The 14,423-nt window shown below is 46.5% G+C and overlaps 1 protein-coding gene across 2 annotated transcripts in view; it reads left to right on the top strand.

Annotated features, from left to right (window-relative positions):
• Nucleotides 1–14,423, top strand: part of MORN1 (MORN repeat containing 1) — a 136,949-nt gene that overhangs the window by 59,275 nt on the left and 63,251 nt on the right. For both annotated transcript variants that reach the window (XR_015695114.1, XM_087701944.1), the window contains exons 11-12: nt 77–204; nt 1,705–1,784. Coding sequence is in view for 1 of the 2 variants with exons in the window: in XM_087701944.1 (XP_087558070.1) it covers nt 77–204; nt 1,705–1,784 (208 nt within the window). In the remaining variant the exon portion in view is untranslated. The remainder of the gene's footprint in view (nt 1–76; nt 205–1,704; nt 1,785–14,423) is intronic.

Here is a 14,423-nt window from a genome sequence, read left to right as displayed (position 1 = left end):
ATTCTATATTCTATTCTATTCAAACAAGATCGGAGAGATGCTTTAACCACAGATGATGGGTTTTTTTTCTCCACAGAAGGAAGCCATGTCTTCAGTTTCCCCCATCTTCAAAGGAGCAAGCATGGCCTGGTCTCTTTCAGAAACATCCCCCTCGCCTCCTTTCTGGTCGATCCGCACCCTGATCCACAGACTGGCCAACTGCCTGTAAGAAAAGACCACATATTCAGGGGGGTAGGGCATGGACCCCTTTTTTTGGGAGAGAAAAGCAGTTTCCCTTTTTCTCACCTCCCCGAATGTCCCTTGAGATTTTCTACTTGGAAGGGAGAAGCCTTTCCTCCACCCTTCTCTCCTCCTGGTTACATCCCTGCCAGGATCCTCTCCAAGATGCGTCTGATGGCTTAGAAAGTCCCCCAATCCAACATCCTCATAAGTCTCAATGGGGCCAGTTTCTGGCACCTGCCCTCAGTCGTCCTGTACCATGAAACAAAAGGGAAAAAAATATGATTTCTGTAATAGAATTCTCAACATCTGGAATGCTCTACCTGATCCAGTTGTCTCAGCTACAAATTTTCACCATTTCAGTCCCAAGTTGACTTCCGTGGACCTTAAGTTCATACTTAAGCGGCCAGTACTGGGGGCGTGCATACGTTTACTAATGTGCCTCACGTCCCTGTGATTGTATTTTTTTTCCTTTTATTCTTGCTCTCGTTTTTGTTTGACAAATTCTAATAAATAAAAAAAATAATTTTGCTCCATGTGATGTGGATGGGCCAAGGTCTCATTTCTCCAGAATATCGGAGAATGCCGCGATGAAAAGGGATCTGAAGGCTAAACCATATGATGAACAGTTAGATACAGAGTTGGAAGGGACCTTGGAGGTCATCTAGTCCAACCCCCGCCCAAACAGAAGATCCTACACTATTTCTGACAAATGGCAGTCCAGTCTCTTCTTAAAAGTTGTAAGTGTAGTTAATAGCAATAGCAATAGCAATAGCAGTAGACTTATATACCGCTTCATAGGCCTTTCAGGCCTCTCTAAGCGGTTTACAGAGAGTCAGCATATTTCCCCCAACAATCTGGGTCCTCATTTTACCCACCTCGGAAGGATGGAAGGCTGAGTCAACCCTGAGCCGGTGAGATTTGAACCGCTGACCTGCTGATCTAGCAGTAGCCTGCAGTGCTGCATTTAACCACTGCGCCACCTTGGCTCTAGTTAAGGGGACTAAGTATCTTTAGCCTAATGAAGAGAAGGCTCAGGGGAGACATGATAGTAGCCTTCCAGTACTTGAGGGACAGCCATGGAGAAGAGGGGGTAGGCTTATTCTCCAAAGCACCTGAGGGCAGGACAAGAAAGAACAGATGGAAGATCATTAAAGAGAGATCCAACTAAGGAGAAATTTCCTGACAGTGAGGACAATTAATCAACGGGACAGCTTGTCTCCCAGAGTGGTTGATCCTCCATCACTAATTTCAAAGTAATTGGACCACCATGTCTTTGGGATGGTATAAAGTCTTCTGCCTTAGCCAAGGGGTTGGACTAGAAGACCTCCAAGCTCCCTTCCAGCCCTGTGATGATACAAATCTCCAGACCTAATCAATCAGTTAACGGATGCACCCTTTAAAAAAAAAAAATCTGCATTGTATTCCAGTACCTCTTTAATACCGATCTACTGTTTTTCTTCCTCGCATCTCCCATCCCTACAGAGAGAAGTTGAAAAGCAAAATTCCAGGGCCACCACAGCGCAAATGGAAACTTCCCCCAGTCTTACGCCCAGACGTAGCAGGTACGTTCATCTTAGCTCTTTCTTAAAAATTGGAGCCTGCCCTGCTTTTAAGGCAACCGAGCTTGGGTGGGAAGGAGGTGCAAATTTGGCTGAAATATGAAAGGACCAAAATATGCTTTTAACTTATTATTAAAGCTTACTTCCTTGCCACTTTTTTTAAAAAATTGTTTTTTTTTATGCTCGGTGAGTCATACTGTGTTTATTGGTTTCTATAATAAGAGTGTCTTTTATCCACCTTTCCAACTTCTTGGAAAGGTCAAGTAGGATTCTTGTGAAGTGTCTTTGTGACATTTCTCCATCTTTGTAATCTCTTTTTCTTTCTTTCCCCCTCTCTCCTTCCTACATTTTTTTTTTTTTTGGCCGACAAGCTTCTTGTCCCTCCAGTCATATTGATGATTAAATACTGGGTATGCTTTTGTTAACATTTTCACCTGAAATCTCAGCTTCCACACACACAGCACAACCTTCACCTGTTCTTCGCCGTGGGACCTTTTGGGCTCGTCATCCCGAGAGCCATGAAAGTTTGCTAGAACATGAAAGTTTGCTAGAAATCACCCAACTCCATATTTTCCCACAGTAGAGAGTGTGGCAGGCCTGAAGTCCAAAAAGAAAAGATAGCTTGCAGACGTCTCTCTCTCTCTCCCTCTCTCTCTCTCTCTCTCTCTCTCTCTCTCTCTCACACACACACACACACACACTCTCTCACTCTCACTCTCTCTCACTCTCTCTCACTCTCTCTCTCTCGTACTTAGAGGCATCACACCGAACTCTTACCTCCTCCTCCTGACAAGTTAATCTTCTAAACGGAGGGCGATTCATTCAATTTATCACATGAAGATGCATCCTGCCAGGGGTACCCTGCAGCGGGTCGAACCCTCTGGAGACCCTGGGGCTGGAGAGGCCTACACACACACACCCTCCCCACCAATCTTTCCTTGAGTCCTGTCGCACACTGCCAGAAGCATCTAACCGAACTAGGAAGAGAGAAGCAAGCATTTCTTACCAAAACACTTTTCAGCAGCAGCCTCCTCATCTTTTTGATCCCGATACCCACAGGGATACTGTCTCGCAGCCCTGCAGCCACGCCAGCAGATAACTGAGAGCGACTGGTTTAGAGGGGCAAGAAAACAGCAGGAAGATTAGCCATTACGGCTCTCTTTGGGAGGAAGAGAATGAGTGACAGGTGTGGCTCCAATTCGGGGCCTGCTGGAAGAAAGAGAGGTAAACCACCAGGGAGATCTAATTGGTTTAGGCACTGTTGGAGAGGCCTCACTTTGGCACAAGCAAAGCCAGTAGTTTTGGGCTCAGCCTGTCGGTTTGTGTGTGGAAGAGAGCCCTCACCACCTCTGCTGCGATAAAGGGAAGAGTGGTGATGTCAGGGTTCCAAATAGCATCCAAAAGTAAATCAGAGTCTAGAAAAGACGGCTGGAGGCCTGACGTGTTGATTGGTTGGTTGCTTTCTTTATTAATTTAGCGTACAGCCTATCATACTGTTCTGACCAAGGCTTCCCGAGAGCCTGAAGCAAACTCCTTGTCTCGACAAAAAAAACCTTTTATTAATTTCCTGTGAATTCTGCTCATTCACATCCAGCAAAGGGAGGATTTACAGTCACAGACCTTATCTGGCTTGGAGAGCTGCCAGGTTGAAATCTGCAGAGCTTGGCCAGGAGCCTCGGAGAGTCACGAACCAATTAAGCGAACTAATGGTCTCCTGCAAACTCCACTCCCCTTCCGCTCTTTTATTCCCTCTGGGAGGAGCCGTTCATCATCCACTTGTGGCCTTACTCCCAAGTCAACTCCTGTTCTTTAGCCGTTCCCTTCATCTGGCAACTCTGTGCATGCACACACTGGGAACAGGCTCCAGCTGTTCTTCTGCCTCACTGATGTCTGACTCCGAAGGCAGCTGATAACTGGCATACGGCTCTGGCTCTCTCTCTGCCTCCGACACAGAGCCCTCATCAGAGCCTTCCCCAGACTCCAGGACTGGCCCATCATCCTCCCCAACCTCCTCCATGTCCGAATCTGCTACCCGCTCCACTGGCCGCCGATGGGCCACAAGAAGCAGTGGGCTGGACTAGAAAACCTCCAAGATCCCTTCCAGTTCTATTCTATAGATCTTATGTGAATCAAACTACTTGTGGCTTACTACCCTTGTCATTGCTTGACACACACAATACTAGTGCAGGCTTCTCCCAAGAGCTTGACGAAACGGAGGACCCATAAACCATCACCCAGAGTTGTGGCCGCTGGAATAAAAGGCCATCCTGCTTCGTAATAACATTAAACAAACTATGAGGCATAAGCCCCCAATTTGAGCCTTTAAATCTGCTTAGTTGAGGTAATGCTCGACAGCTGGGGAAGAAATGGAGAAGCCCTGCAGTAGAGGAAATGGCCAAATCCGTGAGCTCTCCGGACCATCAAAGAGAGGAAGAAACCAAGTTTGCAAGGGAATCGGACCAAGAAGATTAAAAAAAAATCGCTGGAAGAGTGATCACCGGCTTTTTTTTTTTAAATAGATTATCCCACAATGGTTTAAAAGTATAAAAACGCGCACACACAAAACACAGGTTGGAAGATGAATAGGGAGAACATAAATAAATGAGAAAAAGCAGAATCGTCAGTAAGAGCAAGAATGCTATTTAAACTTCTTTTTTTTCAAAAAAAAGGGAGGAACGTTAAACATTAGGAAGTTTAGAGAAGCTTGAGTCAACTTTCTTCTCTGTCAAGAGTTGGTCTTTATTTTGTTTTATTTTATTTCTTTGGATGTTCTTCAGGACCCAGCAAGTATAGGGGATGGTGTTCACCTTTATAAAACTGGGTTCATTTAATAATTTGTCCTTTCATATCTTAAAGTCCCTGCCTCAGTCTCTTAAACACACTTCTGTCAGGGTTCACCAGTTCAGCAACATGTACCAGTATTCCTCAACGTACGACCGCAATTGAGCCCAAAACTTCTGTGGCTAAGCGAGACAGTTGTTAAGTCGGTTTTGCCCTATTTTGTCACCTTTCTTGCCACGATTGTTAAGTGAATCACCGTGGCTGTTAAGTTAGCCACATGGTTGTTCAGCAAAACAGGCTTCTGTCAAGAGTTTGTGGCAAAAATCAAATCCCGAAAGCACACATGGAGAACTGATTCAGCAGGATCCATTCACTTCTTTAAATACATAATAACACATGAATCAATGTACAATACCAACAGCAGATTCTTCCAATGTGGTAGAGAGGAAAGATTGTAAGCAGGTTCAAACACAGGCAGGCTATACAGAGAATGAGTTGTTGTGGTTTCAGTTCAGAGCTAAGCCACACCCAGACTCCAAACTGTTTCAACTCCCATTGGCTGACTTTGTTACTAAGCCGTATTCATTGGCTGACTTTGCTACCATGTCCCTGCCGGTTCATGAATATTCTGACAGCTCCCCCTTGATCACAAGCACAGGGACACTGCAACTCTCATAAATGTGAGTCAGTTTCCAAGTGTCCGAATTTTGATCACGAGACCACAGGGATGCCACAAGTCACTTTTTTTTCTGCGCCACTGTAACTGAACGAACTGCTCGTTATAAGTCGAGGACTACCTGCATTGCTGTTGAGCAGGGAAACCATCGCCAAATACCATAAAGAAACACGAGAAGTCCGCCAGCACCAGCGGGGCAACATGCTGGAAAAGTCAATGAAAACAACTCGGCTTGGCTGGAATTGATGACCTCAATAAGGTCAAGGATCCCAACAGAGAAAGGGGGAAAAGAAGAAGACGCAGCTTTTGAAAGGCTTCCCGAAAGCAGGCTCCCTTTCAGCGCACACCATCACACTTTTTCCGGTCTCCATTTGGGAAAGCAGGCACAGTTCTGACGTCGGTCACAGATGACTGGGCCGTTGGCATCGAACCATCTCCCCTTCCCCATCGGCTCTTCAAAATAAAAAAAATATGTATTTCTGGATGGGAAGAAGGTTGGGGAATTCCCACCCCATTCCCCCACCCCTCCATATATTGTTTTAAGAAAATTGGATGCAGCTGTGGCAGCTGAGGGCATTTGTTGTTTTTTCCATCGCAACGATCACTAAGCATCAGCTTTGCGAAACGGGGAGCCAATAAAAAACCCCGAGCCATGGTGCTCAAGCTTTACGCTGCCATCTTATTGTGCCTGAAAATGTGATCTCTCTCTCTCCTCCCCCCCCCCCCGGTCTCTCTTTCTCTCCTTCTCCCCCCACCCCATACACACATCAAGCACTCTGTGGAATTTTTGAAACGTGATCAAGATCCAAGCGAGTTCCTGAACAATGTTCAGGGAGCAGCTGCAGCGGCTGTTCCGAAGATGATTTAATGAGCCAGACTTGAGGGGGAGTGGGGAGAGATGGTGGCACTGCCTCCTCCCCCTCGGGCCTCTCATCGCAACCTGGTTTATCAAGCCTTCCTGTCTCTCTGGACAGACAGTGCACCTGCATTTGAACCCATTGGCATTCTTCAGTCTCAAAAGACGATGGTATTGTGCTCTGGAAAGGGGTCAAAACTGGAGTGTCCTCTCCAGAACATGAGGCCTAGGTAGATTACCGTAGTTTTTGGAGTATAAGACGCACCTTTTTCCCTCAAAAAAGAGGGAAGAAGAGCTGAAAATCTGGGTGCGTCTTATACACTGAATACAGCATTTTTTTGCCTCCTGAAACCCACCCCTTCACCAAAATGGCCATGCATAGCTTGTAGGAGGCTTTCAGAGAGCTCCTGGGGGCTAGGGAGAGCAGAAATGAGCAAAAAATGGGCCCAGCCCCCAGGAGCACTCTATAAGCTTCCTAATGCTCTTTTTTGACAAAAATGGCCCAGTTTTCACGAAAAACAGGGTGATTTTTGCTCGTTTCCCCCCCCCCCGGTTGGGCTCCATGGTGGCCGTAAGACAAGGACTACCTGTCTCCTCGTGACTTATTCTAGCCTGCTCAACACATCCGCCCCTTTCTTGGGGATTTATCCGTTTACCGATTACAGCCAGATTCCCTTGACATGCTGAGCCCCAGGCATCTCGTCCTCTCTCCCGCCAAGATCCACCCTCGCAAAGCTTAGCTGGTCCTTCCAAGGGCTTATCCTTAATCCTGACCTGTTCCGCGTGTTGTGTGAACACCGCCAGGGAGAAGGGGGCTTTTGAAGATAGCTCGCCCAAGGGCACCTCCTATCTCTTCTCCCACTAGCTTCACATCAAACCTTGGCAAGGACAGCCGTCTTTCCCAAGGCTGTAGGGCCAGCTGGCTCTCGCAGCCCCGGAGGATTTGCTCGTCCTTGGCAGACTCCGATTACCTATTTTGACTTGGGAAGGAGTGGGGTGTCTTTTGCAGCACCCCCAGAATCTCATCCAGCCTGCTGACCCGCGTCCCTTCACGGTCTCAAAACAAAATCCAGAAAACAACCTTGCGTGGAAATGACTCATGTGATGATCACTGCGTGTGACGCCGAAGAAATCTAACACACAGCGTGTAAGACGTTATTAATAAGTGCTTTCCTCTCCTTCGTCCTTTTCACCCCTTCCCCAGGCTCTATTTTGCTCAGGGAGAAGAAGAAAAAAATTAATTAAGACTTTCTTGATTAGGCATTTAATCAGTCCTTAAATCAATACAGATGGAGTCAATTAGTTGGCTGTGGTTTTTTTCTTTTCTGAACTTTTGAATAGATACTTGATGCTACCGTCTGTCTGTCTGTCTCTCTCTCTCTCTTTCTCTCTCTCTCTCCCTCCCTCTGTTCTGCTTGAGTCTCAACTCTCAGGCTGGAAAGAACAGAACAAGAATTTCTGCTCCGAATTGCTGAACTGAAGTCTTGTTGTAAAGCCGTCATCCATCTGAGACCGGATCAATTGATGTGTTTATATTAATGGTCTCGCCCTAACGAGCTTTGTTCCACATTCCCTGTACTTATTGGCCAGCTCTTTCTTTCAGAAATAGAATAACAAAGTTGGAAGCGACCTTGGAGGTCTTCTAGTCCAATTCCCTACTCAAGCAGGAATTCCTATACCATCCTGGTCAAATGGTTGTCTAATCTAGGGGTCACCAACCTTCCGGACCTCAGGAACCACTAAATTCATAATTTTAAATCCCACGGACCACTAATATGAACTAGTGACGGGATGGGGTCCTTCAGGAACTTAGCTTGACCACCTCTTAGTGGAGAGAAGGGCCCGGGGTCAACCCTAGGTTTGCTGCCCATTGCATTTAAGAATCTCAAATATGGCCAAGAATGAATGAATGTCTTATAGCCAGCCCAGGCGCTAGATTCGCCCCCTGCAAACTCTGTCTTCCCTGGAGTCCGGCCGAAGTTTTACGTGCTGCTCAATGAAGCGCTTGGACTCCCAGGGTGGGAGGGAAGGGCTGGAGCTACTAAACAGGCAGCCAAACTAACTGCCCGAAGGACCCCATCCTGTCAGCAAGCGGGAGTAATGACCTCAGTGGGCCATATCTTGAGGATCCCTGATTTAGTGTAATATGAAAAATGCAAAGATTTTCTGCGTACCACCAAAATTTTATCTGCAAGGCCATCAGTTGGTGATCACTGGTCTAATCTATTTTTCAAAAACCTCCATTCGTGGAGTGCTGGATGCGGTTCGGACCGGTTCGGGCAAACCGGTTGCTGATTTTTACATCTGGTTTGCCAAAGGACTGGCTGGCCCCACCCACCCTTCACCTCCCAGGAGTCTCCATAGGGTCCATTTTGGATGCCAGATAAGTGCAGGGCTCACACAGAGTCTCGGAACCTCCGGGAGATCGGTTTTTCTGGTCTCCCGGAAGTTCCGGAAGTCCACCTTCGGAGTCTGGGGTGGGCAAAAGTGTTCCCCCCAGCTACCATGGTGCAGGCAGCTAAGTAGGCCATGCCCAACATGGCAGTGGTGGGTTGCTTATCCCGTTCCAACCGGTTCGGTTGGAACGGGGCCGGCAGCGTCCTCGTGCAGGCGCGCAGTTCACGCATGCGTCTTAGCGCTTGCGCAATGCTCCAGCTGCTCATGGAGAATCGCGCAGGTGCTGTATGTGCCATGCGCCTGCGTGGAAGTGCAGAAGCCTTCAAAGACCGGTAAGGAGCACGGGCGGGCGGGTGGGCCCTTCGCCGTTCCCGGAAGTTACTTACTTCCGGGTTCGCCGACCAACTGGTTCGCGGGGACCACTGCGAACCGATTGAAACCCACCCCTGCAACATGGCCACACCCACCCAGCAACTGGGCAGAGAACCGGTTGATAAAATCTTTCAATCCCACCCCTGTGGGGAAACCTTGGGGAAAAAAGGACATTTGGATAACACCAAACTATTTTGCTGCTTGAACTAGAACAGTGAATAATTCCTCACTTATATCAAGGTGTAGCCAACCGAAGAGAGCCAAGCTATTTTGGCACATGAGGCAGAAGAGACACACAAACACACACCCTGCCCAAAAGAATTTTCTCTCTTCTCTGCCGGTCACAATACAACCATGATATCTTCATTTTAACAACGATAAAGAGAATAATTCCATTTTGGGGCCTTTCCAAGAACACCTGGAGCAATCATCTCGTTGGTACGACTGGGGTGAGGCACACACACCCTGGTCTAACAGGACCGAAGGAACCTTCCAGAAGGAAGGCATGGTGTGTGCTTCTCATCTTCCTTATTGGGATAAAGAGTTAGAAATGTCGAGGGGGGGAGGAAAACGCTAAAAAAAATTTAAATCGGTACGACAGTGGACGTTGCCAGTTGCCTCAACGGAAGTGTACAAGAAAGTAGCCAGTCATTCTTTCTCTCCATTTGTTCACCCATGAGCAACGCATGTTGTTTGCGGATACCCATCTGCTGTGTTCTTGTTTCTGAACAAAAAAATAATAATACTTTAAAAATAAAAGTTGGATATATTTTTTTTTGTTCTGCCCAATTGTTTGAGATCTTCAAATGCAGCATTCCTTCCTCTTCCTTTCTCCATTTTTAAGAGGATATCCAGCTTGGTAGCTCTCGCCTCACAACCGGGAGGTTGTGAGTTTGATCCTAGGAAGAGGCAGATATTTCTCCCTCTGGGCGCAATGAGAATTTATCTGCTGAACAAAACTCCTCATTGGCGACAGGAAGGGCATACGGCCATTAAATCACTCTTCTAGCTCCATTCAGTTGCCTGGACGTCAGCCCACAAGGGATTATGGGGTGGTTAAAAGAAGATGATGATGACGATGAAGATGGAGTAAATGTCCAGCTTCAGTTACTTTCTTAGAATAATAGAATAAGTTGGAAGATGCTTTCTAGTCCAACCCCCTGCTCAAGCAGGAGAACCTATATTCCCACAAAATGGTTGTCCAATCTCCTCTTAAAAACCTCCAGTGTTGGAACAACCCACAACATCTGGAGGCAAGTCGTTCTGCTGATCAGTCGTTCTCTCTATTGTGAAATTCCTCCTTAGTTCTAGGTTGCTTCTCTCTTTGATTAGTCTCCATCCGTTGCTTCTTGTCACTGTCATTGTTGTGTTCTCCCTTTCTCTTTCCATTCTTCTCCTTCGTTGCCATCTGTTTTTTAACACCAGGAAACCAGAAGTGGTTTTGAACCAGATGTGTTTCTCCTAGACGTGAAATGTTATAGCGGGTGATTTATTTTTTTCCCCATTTAAAAAAAAACAACTACTTGTAGCTCAGGATTCAAATGAGGAGTCCTCGGTGCTCTCTCTGAACTTGGCTGTTTTCTTGCAAACATTTCATGACCCAAACTAGATAACATCATCAGTGTAAGTAGGGAGGGCGGTTTGCTGTCAGTTTATATTCTGATGGCTTGCCTGTTTAGTGTTGGTGGAAGTGGTCTTAAGGGAGCCTTTGGTTGATGTTGGCTTCTTTGGAAGTTCCTGCTTTCCCTCATTGTAATCTGATGTTAACCTTGGAATTAATCTATGCTAATCTGGGTGCTGATTGCTGGTGGAGAGGTCCTGGGGTCTTTTTGTTCCTTCTGGGGGTGATTGTCTCTTGTGTAGTATGTAGATCAGGGGTAGTCAACCTTTTTATACCTACCTCCCACTTTTGTGTTCTCTGTTAGTAGTAAAATTTCCTAACCGCCCACCTGTTCCACAGTAATGGTGATTTATAAAGTGGGGAAGTAACTTTACTTTATAAAATTTATAAAGCAGAGTTACATAAAACCCCTACCGCCCACCATGAAAACTGGAATGCCCACTAGTGGGCGGTAGGGACCAGGTTGACTACCACTGATGTAGATTGTCAACATTTCAAATAGCATCCAAAAGTAAATCAGAGTCCAAGGCAAAATATTGCTCAAAGTTCCAATTTATTAAGAGAGCCGTGTTGGCACATCTGAGAAAACCTGAATCTGAAAGCTTCCCGGTTTTCCCCACCCCGTTGAAAGTTGAAGATCCTGCCCGCCCAAACCCACAAGTCCATCCCATGGTCCAATCTCCCACTGCCATGCTGGCAGTTCCACCCATCCAGTTCCTGTCAGGTGCAGAGGTGCAGAGACAAAGGATGACCTTGGCTTTCTAGAAAGAATGTTGTTATGGCTGCATATCATCTAACTCCGTACAATCCCCCCTCCCATCTTCCCACAATAGCAAATGCATAGTAGAATAATAGAAGTGTGGCAGGCCAAAGAGCCAAAAGAAAAGATGGCTGCAGGCCTGACATAGATGTCGTTAAAGTCTATGTGTCTATTGATGGCTAATTTGCCAGATTGCCAGATTTCTAGAAATTCCCTGGCATCTTTGGACTTGGCCGGGTCTAGGATGGTAACCGGTGGTGGTATTCAGCCGGTTCGGACTAATTCAATGCCCACCTGTGGATGGGCCCGTCTACCCGCCCTGCCTCTATGTCATCCTATTTAGCCACACTTTCTAAACCGCACACATGCGTATCAAGATCTGTACGGGAGCAAATCACATGCGCGGAAGGCGCACGCTCACAGTTTTGGTGCACAATGAACTGGTGGTAAAATTATGTGCAGCCCACCTCTGATGGTCACATATTCCCAATTGAAACTATGGCTAAATCTGCCTATCTGTTGTGAAATTAAAGAAGGTTCATAATGTCTTGTGACTGGCAGTTATTGTTCGTGGATGCGTTTTGCCGGTCTCCTGCCTATTCGTCCGACATAGTGATGGTTGCAGTCCTTACATTACATGTTGTAGATATTCCTGTTTTATTTTTTCCTTCTGGGGTTGATGAGCCTTTTGGTTTGCGTGGGATATTTTGGATCATGAAACATCTGCAAGAAAACAAGCAAGCTCAGAGAGCACCAAGGACCTCTCACTTCAGCTGAGTCGCACTGACCCAACCGGCTCCGATTTCTTCCACTTCTCATCAGGTCAATCATTCTTGATACCTGTTCTTGGGAGTTTCATCTTCAGAGCGAGGCTGAAGGGAACTTGAAAGAATAGATGATCATGACTCTTCTCTCTCTGTCTCTCTCTCTCTCTCCCTCTTTCTTTTTTAAAGAAACCCCTGCCTTTATATACTGTTTTTTTTCGGGAAAGGGGGGGGGGGAAGAGGTTGAAAAATGAGCCGTGTCTTGTCTAAGCAAGGAATAATAAATATAAGCAGGTGTGAAAGGTTGGAATTGAAAACAGATGGGTATGACGGATACGATCTGAGTCCCCCACAGCTTCGGTCTTTAATCCCTGTGGTTTAGTGCGAATACTTCCCCCCTGACGCAATGCAGGAATAATAAATGGAGCAGCTCACGAGGAGTGGGGTTCTCTTAATGGTGGCTTGGTGAGGGGCAGGGATTCATTATTGATGGGGGGGAATCGGTCTCAGTTGACCAGCTGCTCAACTCCCCTCATCCGCATAGTCATTTTCGAACTGTACCTCTGGCTTCGGTCTCCCCGATCCTTGGTGATGCTGAAGAAGTGACGGAGGAAGGCACTAAGCATGCATTTTGCACGTCGAGTGAATTGGACCATGGTGTGAAGCCCAAGAGGTTCCACCTGATCATATCTTGGGCCTCAATAACTTGGATTTAAGCTCATGGGTCTTCGGTGAACTCAAGTTTACCTCTGAATAAGTTTGCATGGCAACGCTGAATTGGAGACTTTATACACACACACACCTTTATCTCTCCCCTAGATCTTAGTAATTTTGTGCAAAATGCCTCTGGATTTGAATCCTGCATGATTTCACTCAAAGGAAAAGTTGGCTTTGCGTGTAAAATGAGTAACTCGGCTAACTCCGTGAAAGGAAAGCAATTTTCATCTCTTTCAAGGTTCTTTTCAAAGGAGTTGAAAAGTGAGCATAATAAAACCTTGCATTAATCCTGCCGGTAAGTCCGATCCAGGCAGCTAACATTCCTACTTATTGCCACCGTCTCTGCCTGGAAGGGACCACTCCTCTGAATGCTACCCACCCAGGGTAATGGAGAATAAACCTGCTTTCGGAAGAAAAATTAATCCCGGAGAAGGGAACAGGCAGCATTACATCACAAGAGAGGCCCCCGTCCATTCTACGGGCCTTCACAGATTCCTGGATCATGGAGCTTAGGTTTATAATGGGCTTCAATAGGCTGGATTATAACGAACGCAGCAAAATGTTCCCGTCGCGAGGATTTGCCAAGATCAAAACCATTTCCTGTAGCACCCACCCAACTTCCCTTTTCTTGTTTCTCAGCGTATTTACCTTTTGACTTACCCCATCAAAATTTATCAAGATTCCTGCATCAAACTCCCCCCCACCTTCATTTTCTGAGTGGACCCCCTGGAACGCTCATGGTACAAATTGCCCCAGATAAAACGCAGTTACAATTTGGGCACACTTGATTGGAAACACTCAGTGGCCACTAATAAATAGTGCAGTCCTCCTTCCAGTGTTGGAGCCTTCACAACTTCTGGAAGCAAGCGGTTCCAGTTTTTAATTGTTCTCACTGTCAGGAAATTTCTCCTCGGTTCTAAGTTGTTTCTCTCCTTGATCAGTTTCCCTCCTTTGCTTCTTGTCCTCTGCCCTCAGGTGCCTTGGGGAATAGTTTGACTCCCTCTTCTTTGGGGCAGCCCCTGAGATATTGGAAGACTGCTATCCTGTCTCCCCTGGTCCTTCTTTTCATACCAAATTCCTGCAACCATTCTTCGTATATTTTAGCCTTCCGTCCCCTAATCAAAATAGAGGAAGAGATTAATTTTCTCTGTAAGCCCTCCATTATAAAACCTCAGTGCCTCACACCATTGGAAAGCAAGCAAAGCACATACACAAACATACATACACATGCACACATCTATCTACCTATCTATCTATCTATCTATCTATCTATCTATCTATCTATCTATCTATCTATCTATATCATCTATCTTATCTCTACCATGTTTCCCCGAAAATAAGACAGGGTCTTATTTTCTTTTGACTCCCTGAAATAAGCGCTTGGCTTTATTTTTGGGGAGGCCTTATTATTTCTGAGGTGCAGGGGCCCCCTTAACCTCAGCCTGTGGCCTGCAGATCAGCTGATCCAGAGAGGGACGGTTTCTGGCACACTCTTGCCCTAGCATCGCTTTGCAGCCACCACTAAGAGAAGGGGCGCCGTAACTAGGGTTTGAGGGAGGCCGTTCCGCGTGGATGGTAGAAGCATGTGGGGTGGGTGGAGCATGTTCCCCCCCTCCACCCCCAGGAAACAGTGGGGACTGGCTGCGCATGCGGTTAAATATTTTAGGGGAGGCTTATTTTAGCACATGCGCTCAAAAG

The sequence above is a fragment of the Thamnophis sirtalis genome, unplaced genomic scaffold (assembly GCF_051295495.1).
Source record: "Thamnophis sirtalis isolate CommonGarterSnake01/CBP01778 unplaced genomic scaffold, rThaSir2_p1.2 scaffold_15, whole genome shotgun sequence".
In the NCBI taxonomy this organism is placed as follows: Eukaryota; Metazoa; Chordata; class Lepidosauria; order Squamata; family Natricidae; genus Thamnophis; species Thamnophis sirtalis.
This window is presented reverse-complemented; position numbering and strand designations above follow the sequence as displayed.